The 13,930-nt window shown below is 40.9% G+C and overlaps 6 protein-coding genes across 9 annotated transcripts; 4 read left to right on the top strand and 2 right to left on the bottom strand.

The window, feature by feature from the left end:
- Positions 1–1,115: 1,115 nt before the first annotated feature.
- On the top strand, positions 1,116–2,752 carry LOC108602158 (probable cardiolipin synthase (CMP-forming)). Its single transcript, XM_017990190.1, has 5 exons — positions 1,116–1,271; positions 1,372–1,989; positions 2,045–2,260; positions 2,324–2,459; positions 2,520–2,752. Exons 2-5 carry the CDS (start codon positions 1,447–1,449, stop codon positions 2,633–2,635), a joined length of 1,011 nt encoding a protein of 336 aa, XP_017845679.1. The 5' UTR covers positions 1,116–1,271; positions 1,372–1,446; the 3' UTR covers positions 2,636–2,752.
- Positions 2,753–2,936: 184 nt separating this feature from the next.
- On the top strand, positions 2,937–7,747 carry LOC108603791 (maker217). 2 transcript variants are annotated; one of them, XM_017992886.2, is made up of 7 exons: positions 2,937–3,419; positions 3,478–6,346; positions 6,462–6,899; positions 6,961–7,100; positions 7,166–7,271; positions 7,331–7,365; positions 7,668–7,747. In XM_017992886.2, exons 1-7 carry the CDS (start codon positions 2,973–2,975, stop codon positions 7,692–7,694), a joined length of 4,062 nt encoding a protein of 1,353 aa, XP_017848375.2. In that variant the 5' UTR covers positions 2,937–2,972; the 3' UTR covers positions 7,695–7,747. The 2 variants fall into 2 exon arrangements, with proteins under 2 accessions (XP_017848375.2, XP_017848374.2); XM_017992885.2 differs by lacking the exon at positions 7,668–7,747 and having other exon boundaries at positions 7,331–7,420.
- An 8-nt stretch (positions 7,748–7,755) lies between these two features.
- On the top strand, positions 7,756–8,741 carry LOC108603793 (60S ribosomal protein L27). Its single transcript, XM_017992889.2, has 2 exons — positions 7,756–7,841; positions 8,241–8,741. The coding sequence occupies exon 2, from the start codon at positions 8,249–8,251 to the stop codon at positions 8,654–8,656; it is 408 nt and encodes a 135-aa protein (XP_017848378.1). The 5' UTR covers positions 7,756–7,841; positions 8,241–8,248; the 3' UTR covers positions 8,657–8,741.
- Positions 8,742–8,953: 212 nt separating this feature from the next.
- On the bottom strand, positions 8,954–11,733 carry LOC108603792 (isocitrate dehydrogenase [NAD] subunit gamma, mitochondrial). 2 transcript variants are annotated; one of them, XM_017992887.1, is made up of 7 exons: positions 11,579–11,733; positions 11,377–11,454; positions 10,530–11,309; positions 10,282–10,468; positions 10,145–10,220; positions 9,277–9,593; positions 8,954–9,182 (listed from the first exon to the last, which is right to left on the bottom strand). In XM_017992887.1, the coding sequence occupies exons 1-6, from the start codon at positions 11,633–11,635 to the stop codon at positions 9,563–9,565; spliced, it is 1,209 nt and encodes a 402-aa protein (XP_017848376.1). In that variant the 5' UTR covers positions 11,636–11,733; the 3' UTR covers positions 8,954–9,182; positions 9,277–9,562. The 2 variants fall into 2 exon arrangements, with proteins under 2 accessions (XP_017848376.1, XP_017848377.1); XM_017992888.1 differs by lacking the exon at positions 9,277–9,593 and having other exon boundaries at positions 11,579–11,732.
- A 161-nt stretch (positions 11,734–11,894) lies between these two features.
- Positions 11,895–13,305, top strand: LOC108602228 (S-adenosylmethionine mitochondrial carrier protein homolog). Its single transcript, XM_017990274.2, has 4 exons — positions 11,895–12,182; positions 12,256–12,522; positions 12,587–13,005; positions 13,074–13,305. The coding sequence occupies exons 1-4, from the start codon at positions 12,114–12,116 to the stop codon at positions 13,186–13,188; spliced, it is 870 nt and encodes a 289-aa protein (XP_017845763.1). The 5' UTR covers positions 11,895–12,113; the 3' UTR covers positions 13,189–13,305.
- LOC108602229 lies at positions 13,250–13,883 on the bottom strand. 2 transcript variants are annotated; one of them, XM_017990275.1, is made up of 3 exons: positions 13,675–13,883; positions 13,390–13,584; positions 13,250–13,340 (listed from the first exon to the last, which is right to left on the bottom strand). In XM_017990275.1, exons 1-3 carry the CDS (start codon positions 13,792–13,794, stop codon positions 13,311–13,313), a joined length of 345 nt encoding a protein of 114 aa, XP_017845764.1. In that variant the 5' UTR covers positions 13,795–13,883; the 3' UTR covers positions 13,250–13,310. The 2 variants fall into 2 exon arrangements, with proteins under 2 accessions (XP_017845764.1, XP_017845766.1); XM_017990277.1 differs by having other exon boundaries at positions 13,250–13,331.
- Positions 13,884–13,930: the final 47 nt, after the last annotated feature.

Genomic DNA, 13,930 nt, shown 5'->3' with positions numbered 1-13,930 from the left:
TCAAATTAAGGCCTAAAAATCTGCAAGCCTCATTTTGTAATTAGCTACTAATTAGCTTGTCTCAGCGCTTTTAACTTATTCTCTTTTTCTCTTCATCACTGATTGAAAATGTTGATTGGATGCAGCTGCTCATTGGCAGTGTCGGAAATTAACCTGTCTTTGTTCATAAAAAATTCTCGACTGACATGCTCATGACAATGTAGTATGTATGTATGTATGTAAGCCGTGTAATGTTGTTGCACTTGAGCTTTAACGCATATAAGCAAACGAGAGGGCGAGGTAGGACAAGAAAAGAGCAAGAGCTCAGCTGTACGGCATTCTCTCAAGGTTTGCAATTTCTTTGGCATACATTTTCGTCGTTGTCGTCTTGGCATTGTCGTAATTATGAACGTAACCGGCATCCCCAGAGAATGCAGACAGCGGAAACAACGTCGCCGACGCTAAAGGGGAGAAAGACGACGCCGTATTGTGTTAATATTTAATGGACGTCATCCAGCGACACGTACTGTTTTTTAATTGAGCAAACGTACAGTGTCATGTTTGCGTTTCAGCCTTACACTTATAAAATGTGTAAACAGGTGTGTGTTTGTGAACGAGAATGCATTTGAGTGACAGCTGAGGCTCAATAATTATTTAATGAGCGCAAGCGTAACACTCGTATTTGGCTCGCACAGATTCCTGCTGCTACGCTTACCAAAATTCATTAGCTGCCGTATACTGATAAGGCTAAAGGCCGTGCAGCGCGGTTATAAACGTTTACCGCAGTTTCATTTGCATATTCACGGCCACTGTCAGCGCTGTCTTTTGGCAAGTGAGTGGATAATTAAATTTAATCCAATTAAATGACTAAGACGTACAAGAGCAGCGAGGCCGTTGACTTTGTCCTTTGTGGCTTACTAACGAGCACATTAAATATGCAGCGGTATGTACTACTCTATTGCTTCACAAGCTTTAATAGCTGCTTAATTATTTAAAGGACATCAAAGTGAAGTGCGAAAATTTATAAACATCTATGGTAGTGATATTTGAATGTGCGCGCCCAAGTATTTGACAACATGTTGAGCATGTCGTTGCCACCAAGTAGAAAACCTAATCTGGCAACGCTTTAGCACGTGGTGGCAACCTTCCTCGGCAACTTGTGTAATAAAAACAGCTTATTTCTTTAAATTTTAGTAAACCTAATTACAATTGATGTAATTTAAATATCAGAGCTACACACACGCTGTGTTTTGTATTGACCATTACTCAAAAAAAACGACACATAACAAATGGTAAAGTAATCACTGAAAACACATTCCGGTCATCGTGCCCCAATCAGTTCCAAGGTCGCATATTAAGAGACAAAAATAATTCACATTTGTTTATTTGCAGTGCGTACACGAAAATTGACTTTGTGTCAATTTTAAATAATTGTTTTTCGCGTTCTTGGGACTCCCATCGATTGCCATGTTGTCAGCCATGGTCTTCCGACAATTGCAGCGCCCGCTGAATGCCGGTGGCCTGCATCATGGAGCCGCGACGACGCTAAAGCATGTGCTGGGAGTAGGCGGTAGTAGCGTTGTCAATTGCCTAAATCGCTATGCCGCGGCGACTGGCTTCATACGCATATCATTCCTGGACATCAACCAGTGCCGGAATTGGGATGTGGCGCGACTGCGTCTGTATGCGGATGCCAAAAAACATTCACTCCACGTACGCACACAACAAGGACGAGATTTATTGCAGGGCGTTATTGACAAGCAGCGCGCCGAGTTTATTGAGCGCAAGAACTTTCTGGTTGATGACATACGCGAGGCGCGTCACAAAGTCCAAGAACGTGTGCGCGAGAAGATTGTTGAGATACGCGAAGAGAAAGAAAACATTATGACCATACCCAACATGCTAACTATAAGCCGTGCCATACTCTCTCCCTATATTGGCTATGTAATTGTCCAAGGTGACTTTACGCTTGGCATGAGCCTGCTTGTAGTCGCAGGCATTTCAGATTTGGTAAGTGTTTCGTGTTCTATTCACAAATCACTTATCAACTAACTGGTATTTTCAGCTTGATGGTCAAATTGCACGACGCTGGCCATCGCAGGCCAGCAAGGCTGGCTCCTTTCTGGATCCCATGGCCGACAAACTGCTCATGGGCTCGTTAGTAATATCATTGTGCTACAGCGAGCTACTTCCAATGTGGCTAACTGGCATTGTGGTCTTCCGTGATGTGTTCCTAATTGGCGCTGGCTTTGTCATACGCTACATAAGTCTGCCACCACCTGTAAGTAATAATGATTGAAGTTTATTCAACTATAAGCTTAATGGATTTATTTATTTATTATAGAAAACGTTTTCACGCTATTTCGATGCCACCCATGTGACTGCGCAGCTAGAGCCGACATTCATCAGCAAGGTGAATACAGGAGTCCAGCTGGCTACAATTGGCATTAGCCTGGGCGCACCTATATGGAACTATATTGGTATGCAAATTTGGTTAATTTAACAATGATCTTTAAGTTAACTCACACAATTGTTTACAGATCATGCCGCTCTCCATGGACTTTGGTATCTAACAGGCGCTACAACAATTGCTGCCGCTCTCAGCTATGTAATTAATCGCCGTAATACTTTTAAAATCATACAAAAGAAGACGTAGAACTGGGCAGTTCTCAGTTTTTATGTCCACAAGCAATAGTAATACATCAGCAGATGCAATGATTAGTAAATAGTGTTTTGTAAATGATTATCTATAAATTAAACGCTCTATTTTGTTATCAATCAGCTGTTAATTTAAACGCTCAACGGTTGTACTACTGCCAGGGTTGCCAGCGATTGTGTTTCAGTGCTGCCGGACTTTAATTCCTAAGCGTCATTCGTATGAAAACAGCGTTGCCACCTTACTTGTATAAAAGGCGCATCATTTTTTGTTTTCACTCAAAAATCAAACATATCTTTTAACAATTATATGTCTATGCAATTATATCCAAAGCAAGATGAGTAAAAATGCAATGTGTGAGCTAAACAAAATCTTTAACGATAGTGAATCTTATGGAGACCGCTTGGCTGAATTTTTGAAGGCTCAAGCAGCAATCAAGCCACAAAAGAATAATTCATTTGTATTGGGCGGCATTGACTTCTCATTCGATGTTGATGTCGATTTAATTAAATTGCCCCCAAAAGAACAACAGCTGCCACAGACAGACGTATTCAAGCCAAATATCACATACAATGAGCAGGCAACGCAACATAATAGCCAACTGGCTGAACCAACAATTGCAAAGGAGAATGGTACACCAACGCGTGCTAGCAGCTTACCACCTCGGTCTTCGCTGCGACGCAGTGCTTCAGATCGGCTACGTATAATGACCTTAAAAAGACGCTCACGAAGCTGTGGTTCTAGGAAAATACCACAAGAGTCTTCTAACACATCATCAAATTTTGTAAGTAGTCCGATTTGCCTATATGCCTATGCAGGTAATTAGTTAAATGCCTCTGCAGCTACCAGATGTAAATAGTACCGCATTATCACCGTTAATAAATCAGACGGTAAGGACGCCTGCTGCTGAAGCACAGTCGGTACGAAGAGTGCTTGAATTGGATGTCGCAGATGATGCCCTACAGCAACACGATAAGTTATTTTCAAGCTTTCAGAACAACATGCTGAGCATGGAACAATGCAATCAGACTTTCAGATTGCCGAAGGCAACAGTGCAGTCAAGCTTGTCGGAAAGCAAGAGCGTGCATCGCACGTATACAGTAGAAAGAGGACCCGAGCCTGGACAGTTGCTGCTCTCGCCCAAAGCGGCTAATGTCACTGCATCACAACAGCTAAACTCATCATTAAGCACTACACTTGGAGCGCCACAACCGGGTATACTACGTGCACCTTCATTAATGAAAACGCCCGAAGCCATGTCACCAAAACGTGCCGTTTCATTTTGCCAGACACAAACCGAAACGCAGCCGCAGCAATTGAGCAACTTGATACACAATTTATCAATGAATGCTACTGGAAATTCCCCTTTTATGGTCGTGCCGCTTGCCTGTCTCAGTCCCAAGCCAGGAACTCCAATACAACCCACAGCAACAAATTCATCATCCAAGCAAGAGCCTCAAGTAGCCAATCGCAGCATGCAAACTTCTGTAACTCCTAGAGTGGTTAAAGATTTAAGTGAAATTATGACTGATGATGAAAGCGATGAGGCAGAGTCCAGCACAGTTCCATTAAATTTAGCTCCAAAAACATTGAAGCAACGCAATCGTCAAAGCCCCAAAAGGACAATATATAATTTACACACCTCGTCCTTGAAGAACATACATAATCAACAAAGCCAAGCCGCAAAACATTCGGTTTTGAATAAACCGTCGATGCGACCCATAAATGGTGAAGATTTCGCCAAGGAGCTTGCGCGCATGAGCAACTATGAGATTCTGGACTTACGCAAATGCAGTTCTCAGGGTAAGCTTGAGGCATGGAATGGAAAGCGCAGATTATCCAAGAGTGATAAATTAACTGTAAAGGAAAATATTGAATTTGAAATATTGCGACGTAACTTGGATAGTATGTCAGAGAACAGTATGTGCCATGTTTCTAGCAGCACGTTACTTGGGCCAACAGCAGAGTTCATGCAACAATCTATTTACGGCTCGCCACACAGAACAATTCAAGCTGCAGCTGATGGAGGCGATGAGCAAGAGATGCAGTCTCTAGGACGACGTTTGTCTAGAAGACTAAATGCATCTGCTCTGGCAAGATCACCGTTGCCGCCACCTCATGGATTCAACAATAGCTCTATTAGCGAGCGTCCATCTGGAAGCCAGCACGCGAATGTAAAGAGACGTACACGCTCCAGAAGTCTTTGCTATGTTTCCCCTGAAGGAAATGAATCAACAGCGCCAATTGCACCACCAAGTGGCTTTAATAATAGTTCCATGCAGGTACAAGAAAACAGCCAGCGCTTGCGGCTTAGAAGCCTAAATGGAACTGCTCTGGCAGGATCGCCGTTGCCACCACCGCAAGGATTCAACAATAGCTCCGTAAGCGGGAAACTATCGGACGTAAAACGACGTACTCGATCTAAAAGTCTTTGCAATGTACCCATTGATGCAACTCTATTAACAACGCCACTTGCACCACCAAGTGGCTTTAATAATAGTTCCATGCAGGTACAAGAAAACAGCCAGCGCTTGCGGCTTAGAAGCCTAAATGGAACTGCTCTGGCAGGATCGCCGTTGCCACCACCGCAAGGATTCAACAATAGCTCCGTAAGCGGGAAACTATCGGACGTAAAACGACGTACTCGATCTAAAAGTCTTTGCAATGTACCCATTGATGCAACTCTATTAACAACGCCACTTGCACCACCAAGTGGCTTTAATAATAGTTCCATGCAGGTACAAGAAAACAGCCAGCGCTTGCGGCTTAGAAGCCTAAATGGAACTGCTCTGGCAGGATCGCCGTTGCCACCACCGCAAGGATTCAACAATAGCTCCGTAAGCGGGAAACTATCGGACGTAAAACGACGTACTCGATCTAAAAGTCTTTGCAATGTACCCATTGATGCAACTCTATTAACAACGCCACTTGCACCACCAAGTGGCTTTAATAATAGTCCTATACAACAGGAGAAAGTCCATCAGCAGCACCAACAAACACTTGGTAACATTTATAACGAATTGGCAAATTCATTTGTTTGTTCGTCGCCTTTGGCACCTCCAAACCAATTTAACGACAGTACTATTAATAACCGTCAATCCGTTGGTCCGCACGAAGAAACCCCCAGACGCTCGCGTCGATCTCGCTCTGCTGAGCCAGCTGCATCTTCATTCAATCATAGACTGTCAACAGTGCCACCGCCCATTGAATTCAAGGATAATTCTATACAACTGCAGAAACGACGCACACGCTTCGAGAATCCTAATGATGGATACACTGCTTCACTATCCGATTACCAAGCAAGGACAGATACTGGGAAAGCGCGTAGAAGTTCCATGCGCTTAGAGACTGTTTATGAAAGCGAACAGATAGAAAATGTTGAGCAACTTGCATCAGCAATTTGCACTCCGCCAGCCCAGTTTCGTTTCTCTGCGCGATTTATAAATGCGCCCGAAGCTGATATCGACGCAGTGAATCATGAGGAAATAGTAGAGGGTACTGATGAGCAAGTTGAACAGCCTTTAGAACGCATAGAGGAGGAACCTACAGATATGCCAACACCAACAGAGGTACAAAATCAGCTGCCACTGAACGATACGTTTAAGAAACCTCTGCACCCAGCGCCACGTTCCAACCGTTTAAAGGAATTGGAAAACACACTGACGACACCGCAGTCCAGTGATATAGAATCTACTCTCGAACACAACACAAGTAATATTTTAACTTAGATATACAAAACTGAAGCTCACTGATAGCTTTGAAAAATTACTCAAATTAATTTATATATTTTATATTTATATAATAATATATTTTTTATATAAAATAGGTGAAATTCGTAAATCTGACCGTGGTCAAATACCATTGTGTACCAGCTTATTGCATTCTATTGAAAAGCCCCTGGCTGAGATTTTCAATGGTGATTTAAAATTGCGACAGCATCTGATAGACCCTAAGGAAAGTGAAGAAGGCAAGCAGTCGCACAAAGAAACGGCACCTAAGAAGAGAGGACGACCTAAAAAGGTGCAGCTGACCAAGAAAACTAAAGAAAAAAAGACGAATTTTAAAGTAATGAACTCCACGAAAAATAAAAAAGATGATAAGCAAAAGGACAATACTGCCTTGGGAACAGCAACAAAATCGCTTCCGCAGGTGCCTGAGGGATTTCCATTGATGGACTGGCTGAATGGTGGTAACGAAAAAATGATACAACAGGGCTATAATGATGAGTACTATAAAGACATACAAACCGATAATGTTAATATCTGTAAGTCGACTTTAAGTATAACCATTTAACAACTTTGTAACGAATTTTGTATTGCTTGCAGCTCGGGCTAACAATTTGCAGTTTGCCATGTTGGATGGCGTCGAATATGCCTTTTATAAAGCTGAATCAGGTTTACAGATGGGTTACATGCGATTCAAACCACTCCAAATCAAGGGCATACAGCATACAAAAATAAAATTGGTATTTATTACATTGAACGTTAATTTGAATGCCATTATTAAATACAATTTTTGTTTCTCCCGTAGATGTTTGTTGTACTACACGGCATGTTTGAAGTTAGGACCAAGAACAAGTCTAAACATATAGAGGAATTCAAAATAAAAGCAGGTGACTATTTGGAGGTCAAAGCGAGTAAGTAAACACATGCATAATATAAATTTAATATTATTTTTTAATACTGTTTTTTACAGACTGTCGCTATAACATTCAAAATTGTTCGAAAAATGTAAGCATTTTAATGGTTCATCGCAATTACGACAGTAACTCTTAGTAAATGTAACTCTTAGTATATTAAATTAGTATATTTAGTTTTATTTGAAATAATTAAGTGCTTAAATCTTTTGTACATAATTATATATAGTTAATTTTTATATAATTAGTGTAATTAACTATTTTTCAATTTGTACAAATAAAAACCTTTCGACTATTAGCTAAATTAATATTTTTTAAATTTTAACTGTAGCTCTTCGAACGCTGCGGTAGCGATTAATATTGTTTACATTTACGCTTTCTGCTTTTCGGCAATAGGTGGCGCTCATTTATTTATTTTCGTAATTTGTGCAACACTGCCCACTAGTGCTGCCACCAAACATTGATGGTTCCGATATTTCGCAAGCATGTCTGCCAATAATGTCATCGATTTATTATTTTGACACATCAGCTGTCACCCGTTTCTTTCTTTTCCGGTTAGCAAACGTACCTGTAAGTTCGCGTAATGTTTTTTTATAAAATAAAATCGAAAAACTATAGTGAATTAACAAACCAACGCCAATTATTTGACGCGCAATTTGAATGATATCAGTGTGCGCAAGACAGACATATTATTATTGCAGTGAAATATCAACCAATGTGCACTTAAAAGTGATACTCATAAAGAGCAAACAAATCAAGTAGAAGCTTGAAACTATTGTTTACTACATTTAAACTAGTGCAAATAATTGGCGATTAATTTGTTAAAGTGATTCTATAGTAGTGTACTCGTACATAAATTGTAAAATGCCAACAATGTGCTAACAATACTTTGTTTTATTTGTTTTTCATGCACGTTTGCTGTCGTCCATACAACAATAACAACAACAACATCCCTCAAATGAATTGCAGCCGCCAAGATGAGGAAAATTATGAAACAGGGCAAAATTGTAATCGTCCTTAGTGGACGTTACGCCGGCCGCAAGGCTATCATCGTCAAGACCTCTGACGATGGTACCCCCGAGAAGCCCTTCGGTCATGCGCTAGTCGCTGGCATCGACAGATACCCACGCAAGGTGACCAAGAAGATGGGCAAGAACAAGCTGAAGAAGAAGTCCAAGGTCAAGCCTTTCCTGAAGAGCTTGAACTACAACCATCTGATGCCAACCCGCTACACAGCGCACGACATCAGCTTCGAGAAGCTCTCGCCCAAGGACCTTAAGGATCCTGTCAAGCGCAAGACCCATCGTTTCCAGACGCGCGTCAAGTTTGAGTCCGTGTACAAGGAGGGCAAAAACAAGTGGTTCTTCCAAAAGCTGCGCTTCTAAACAGTTTGCTATCTGTGAAGTTCTCTTGATTTGTCGTCGGTTTTTTTAAGATCTAAATAAAAAAACAATTCTTATAAACATTAAACTCAAATTTCTAAATGTGGTCGTTACTGGGATATTTAATGACGGTTGCAACATCGACAAATGTCGAACATATTAAACATTAACCAGCTCCAGACTAAGCTACAATATAATTGCAGATCAATGTGTAGACTCCGAATCCTATAGTTTATTTATTATGCATTAGGCTTAGAGAAGCATACAGTACGTTATCCCAATAAATAAAAAGCTAAAACATACGGAGTTATCTTAATTCCTTTTAATATTCGAAATAAAATAATACATTTGAATTGAATAAAATTTTACTTAAAAATTTTTCACAATCTATCTGAAATAAATTACTTTAAAACTTTCGAATACAGTGGCCATTCTATAGTGTAACTTGAAGTTGAAATTTACTTAGATATACGGACTAATCAATTGGTTTCATATTTAGGTCATATAAGAATTCTTTGGCGAGATAAATCTGTGAAGTAGAACAATCAAATTTAGTTTAATAAATTGTATAAATATATAGGATTTTACATAGATATTTCATGCGTTATTGAGATGCATATTACCTGCAGATGGTTGACATCAGATGTGGTGCACAGAACACATAACACTTAGCCGGAGCGGGGCGGGGATATTTGGTTGGCAAAGCAGCGTAATAATTTCGACCACAATATGTATAAATATAACTGATTTGTGCTTAAATCATATCTTGACATCACAATATTGATTTTGATTTTGGAGTAAATTAGAGGATTTTTATCGGATTGGCTTAGTTATGTGTTAATAGAGAATTTTGGTTTACGGTTTTAGTATGGCTTGCTTTTCCAAAATGCGGGTGTGCAAGAGGGATGCCTAAAATTGGTTGAAATAGTTTCCATGTGGCCTGCGTAGCGATTAGACATGATTGGTTTCGGGAGTAGAAGAATATATGTAGATAAATATAATGGTTAGATTTGTTCGTATTAAAACAATTGAGTTACAGGTATGTACATTCAGACAGGAATACGGCGTAAAGGTAGCTACATACGTACGTGTGATGTGAGAGTGTGTCTGTTGTGTGTTTGGATACTGTGCACTACGGGCGTACTACTTATGAATGATACAAATCAAGGGTTCAATTTAAAGCAAAACAATTATTGTGTTGATCAGATGGTTAGTGACTGAAGTGTCTGTTTGATTGGGTTGGTGGATTATTTACAAAATTGGATTAACAAAGTTACAATTATAGAAACACTTACAGTTTCACTAAAATTAATAAAGAAAAGGGCAATGATAAAACAATATTGGCGCAGCAGATAATACAGTGAAGTATACAAAATAAGCAAATTAACGTTACACATGTAGTTTTCATAAGATTAAAAAACGAAGAGAACAAATTGCAAGTTCTCGAAACAAATAAGCTAAATACTCTTAAATGCAAGCTAATTATTTTACCAATTCACACGCTTGGCACTCAAGATTTTGAGAATGTTTTCAACAACATCTGTGCTGGAGTTAGTGCCACCCAGATCTATAGAAAAAAATAGCCAAAATGTTAATCAATAGGATGCTGTCCTTGGGCATCTTCTTACCTGGTGTACGAATGGCATCATTGACAATCGTTTGATAGGTGGCATCGTAGATAACCTTAGCATGCTCCTTGTGTCCCAAGTGATTCAACATGTCAATGCTTGCGTTAATCATGGCTACAGGATTGGCAATATTCTTGCCAGCAATGGCGGTGCCCGTGTTACGAGTGCCAGGCTCAAACACGGCATACTGTCAAATATAAACAATTGATTTAGATGCACTAATTGGTATATCATTAAGAGACTCTTACGTGATCGCCGTAGTTGCGTCCAGAAATGAGTCCAGCGCCACCAATCAGTCCGCAAATCACATTAGACACAATGGTGCCATATAAATTAGTCATGTTCATGACATCAAACTGATGTGGATTGGATACGGCTTGCATGCAGGTGTTGTCAATGATCATGTTGTTGTGCTCGATTCCTGGATATTCCCTAGACACACGATTGGCCACTTCCAAAAAGAGACCATCCGACAGCTTCATGATGTTGGCTTTGTGAATGGTGGTCACACGCTTGCGATTGTTTTCGCGTGCATATTCAAAGGCATAGCGTGCAACTCGCTCTGCATTTTCTACGGTCACCACCTTCATGCTCTCCACGATGCCAGGAACAGACTCATGCTCCAGCATAGCATACTCACCATCTGTGTTTTGGCGAATAAGCACAACGTCAACGTCCTTATGACGAGCTTGAATGCCTGGATAAGACTTGCAATGCACCACATTCACATATAGATCCAGCTCATTGCGTATGGCCACATTACGCGACATTTCCTCCAGGCTATGTGACTTGGTCTCAATGTTGCCCTTGAGTGCAACACCATTGCGTTTTATAGAGGTGATCGCATAGTCCAGATCATCGTTGCCCTCGGTGGAGGGGTCGATGTCGATGACCTCAAAGTCTATGGGAGCGCCACAATAACGGAAGATCTCACGCACATAGCCCATTAGTTCAGGGCCAATACCGCCGCCGGGTAGCATGGTAACTCCATGGCGACCGCCATATTGAGCGGAGGGTATATCTGTGCCCTGTGGAAAAAATCAACCCAAAAATGTACACTTAAGCACTTATGCAGTTATAACCTCAAACACATACCGTTAGCTTCTTCTGCAACGCAGATTTTGTGTGCGCCACATCCTCGGTCTTCTCCTTGGTCACTAGCAATGGATAACCCTGCAGGATTCACAAAAAGAAACGGTTTAATATTTGTCTTTACACAGCAGCCAGGCACATTATGTAATTTGCTTCCTTAGCTGCAATTGATCAATACAAAAATGATGCAGCGGCTATAACTTACCCGAGTTAGAAACGGCGTCTGCGTCTGCAAAAGTCTTTGTGTCAAGCGTATAGCCATATTCTGTATCCAATTGGTATTACAAAGCAAACGAGCGGTATATCTTAACCCTTTTGGATTTTCTGCAGAATATCTTGGCCAAAACGAAAAATCATATGTTTGCTAAAGTGTTGACGATTACATTTATACTGATTCAAATGAACGTTCATTTGCTAATCGAAAATGAAGCTGCTGAGATTATTGTTCTATTTGTGACGTCACTAGTATACGAAATTGTAATAAGTTTAAAACAGTTATATTTAAGATGTAAAGCAGTTAAATAAATGTGCAACTTGCCGTTTACGATAAACTACAAGAAAAGATTGCTAAGAAATCACTTTAAATATAGAGCATACAATCTTCGTTGTAGTCCAACCTGTATTTTGACTAATGTTGTTACGTTAACAACTGTGGATTGGCACTTTGTTTATGAATTAAAACAAAGCTTGTGCAGCATGTGATCACAAGAAAACGCATTTTATTTACAACAACGTATCAAATGGCAGCGGTACAGGGAGAAATGCAAGAGACGTCTGTCACCAAATTCAGTTTTTTACACGCGCTAGTCGTAAGTATCACACATTTGTATAAAATTTAATAAGAAAGTGTATTTATATATGTACGTTTGAATTGTTTAATAGGCAGGTGGTGTAGCTGGCGTTGTGGTGGATATTGCATTGTTTCCCATAGACACTGTCAAGACTCGACTGCAGAGCGAATTAGGATTCTGGCGCGCTGGCGGATTTCGAGGCATTTACAAGGGTCTGGCACCTGCAGCAGCCGGCAGCGCCCCTACTGCGGCCTTATTCTTTTGCGCCTATGAATGCGGCAAGCAGCTTTTTAGTACTATAAGCAATACCAAAGATTCACCCTATGTGCATATGGCAGCCGCGTCCACTGCGGAAGTGGTAAGGCAACAATGACCACCAACTATACGTAAAACAAACAAGTTGTAATCTTAAATCTTTACAGCTCGCTTGCCTCATACGCGTACCTGTAGAAATTGCTAAGCAACGTTCGCAAACTCTCTCGGGACACAAGCAGCAAAGCGGTCTACAGATTCTACTGCGTGCCTATCGCACTGAGGGCCTGCGTCGTGGACTCTATCGCGGCTTTGGCTCAACAATCATGCGGGAGATACCTTTTAGCCTAATACAGTTTCCCCTGTGGGAGTATTTTAAATTGCAATGGACGCCGATGACTGGATACGAGTCCACACCGCTGTCTGTGGCACTGTGTGGTGCCGTGGCAGGCGGCATTTCTGCAGGTCTAACCACACCATTAGATGTGGTGAAAACGCGCATTATGCTGGCGGAGCGGGAGAGCCTCAATAGACGTCGCAATGCGCAAAGCATACTCTATGGCATCTACAAGGAACGTGGCTTTAGTGGGTAAGTAAAACTGTTTTCTTTTCTTTATATGTATATTTATAAAAATAATTGTTATATCTATGTTGCAGCTTGTTTGCGGGCTTTGTGCCGCGCGTGCTTTGGATCACACTGGGCGGTGCATTCTTCTTTGGTTTTTACGATCTAACAACGCGCCTCTTGGGCGCCACACGCAACCATAATTAGGATAATTCACATTAGTAAACATCGACCGATCTTGTACCTCAAAGGCGCATCAACACCAAATCAAAGTAGACAATAAAGCAAAAGTTTTCTTTTGTAATATTAAATATGGAGTAGATTCTTTGCTAGGTTCTCCTGGGCGCCTCCTGTGTAAACTGTTATAACATGCATATAAAATTGCATAAATTCAGCTAAAGTACTTACTGTCGCTATATGCAGTCGGCCTTGCATTAGACTGTACCGCGACTCTACTTCTGTGAAGTCTTCACCCATTGCCATGGATACATCTGAATCGTTTTCGTTTATATCCACATTGATATAGCCACTACGCGTGGCCTTTACACGTTTGAAACATGAGCAGTTCAGGCAACTGCGGCGATTACGTGACATCGCATAAACCTAGTAAATTATATTCATATACATGTAAATAAATTGGATATGCAGGTGTACAAACAACATTCACATAGATAACAACGTTAAGCTATTTACCAAGCCGGCTAGTACAGCGACCCCCACAAGCACCAGAAATGGCAGCCAAATATACTGAGCATCTTGTGGAGCTGGCTCCGAAATTGTTGATTTTGTCGTTGTAGCTAGCTCCACCACCATTTTCTATGGCCTTAACTGGATTTGAAATGTTGACGCGCTTTGTTTATTTCCTCTGTGACAACCGTCCACATCGATATTCTCTCGTTACAGCTGCGCTAACTCATGGCTATCGATACGCATTACTCGTGTTTACAAG

Source organism: Drosophila busckii, chromosome 3R (genome assembly GCF_011750605.1).
Source record: "Drosophila busckii strain San Diego stock center, stock number 13000-0081.31 chromosome 3R, ASM1175060v1, whole genome shotgun sequence".
In the NCBI taxonomy this organism is placed as follows: domain Eukaryota; kingdom Metazoa; phylum Arthropoda; class Insecta; order Diptera; family Drosophilidae; genus Drosophila; species Drosophila busckii.
This window is presented reverse-complemented; position numbering and strand designations above follow the sequence as displayed.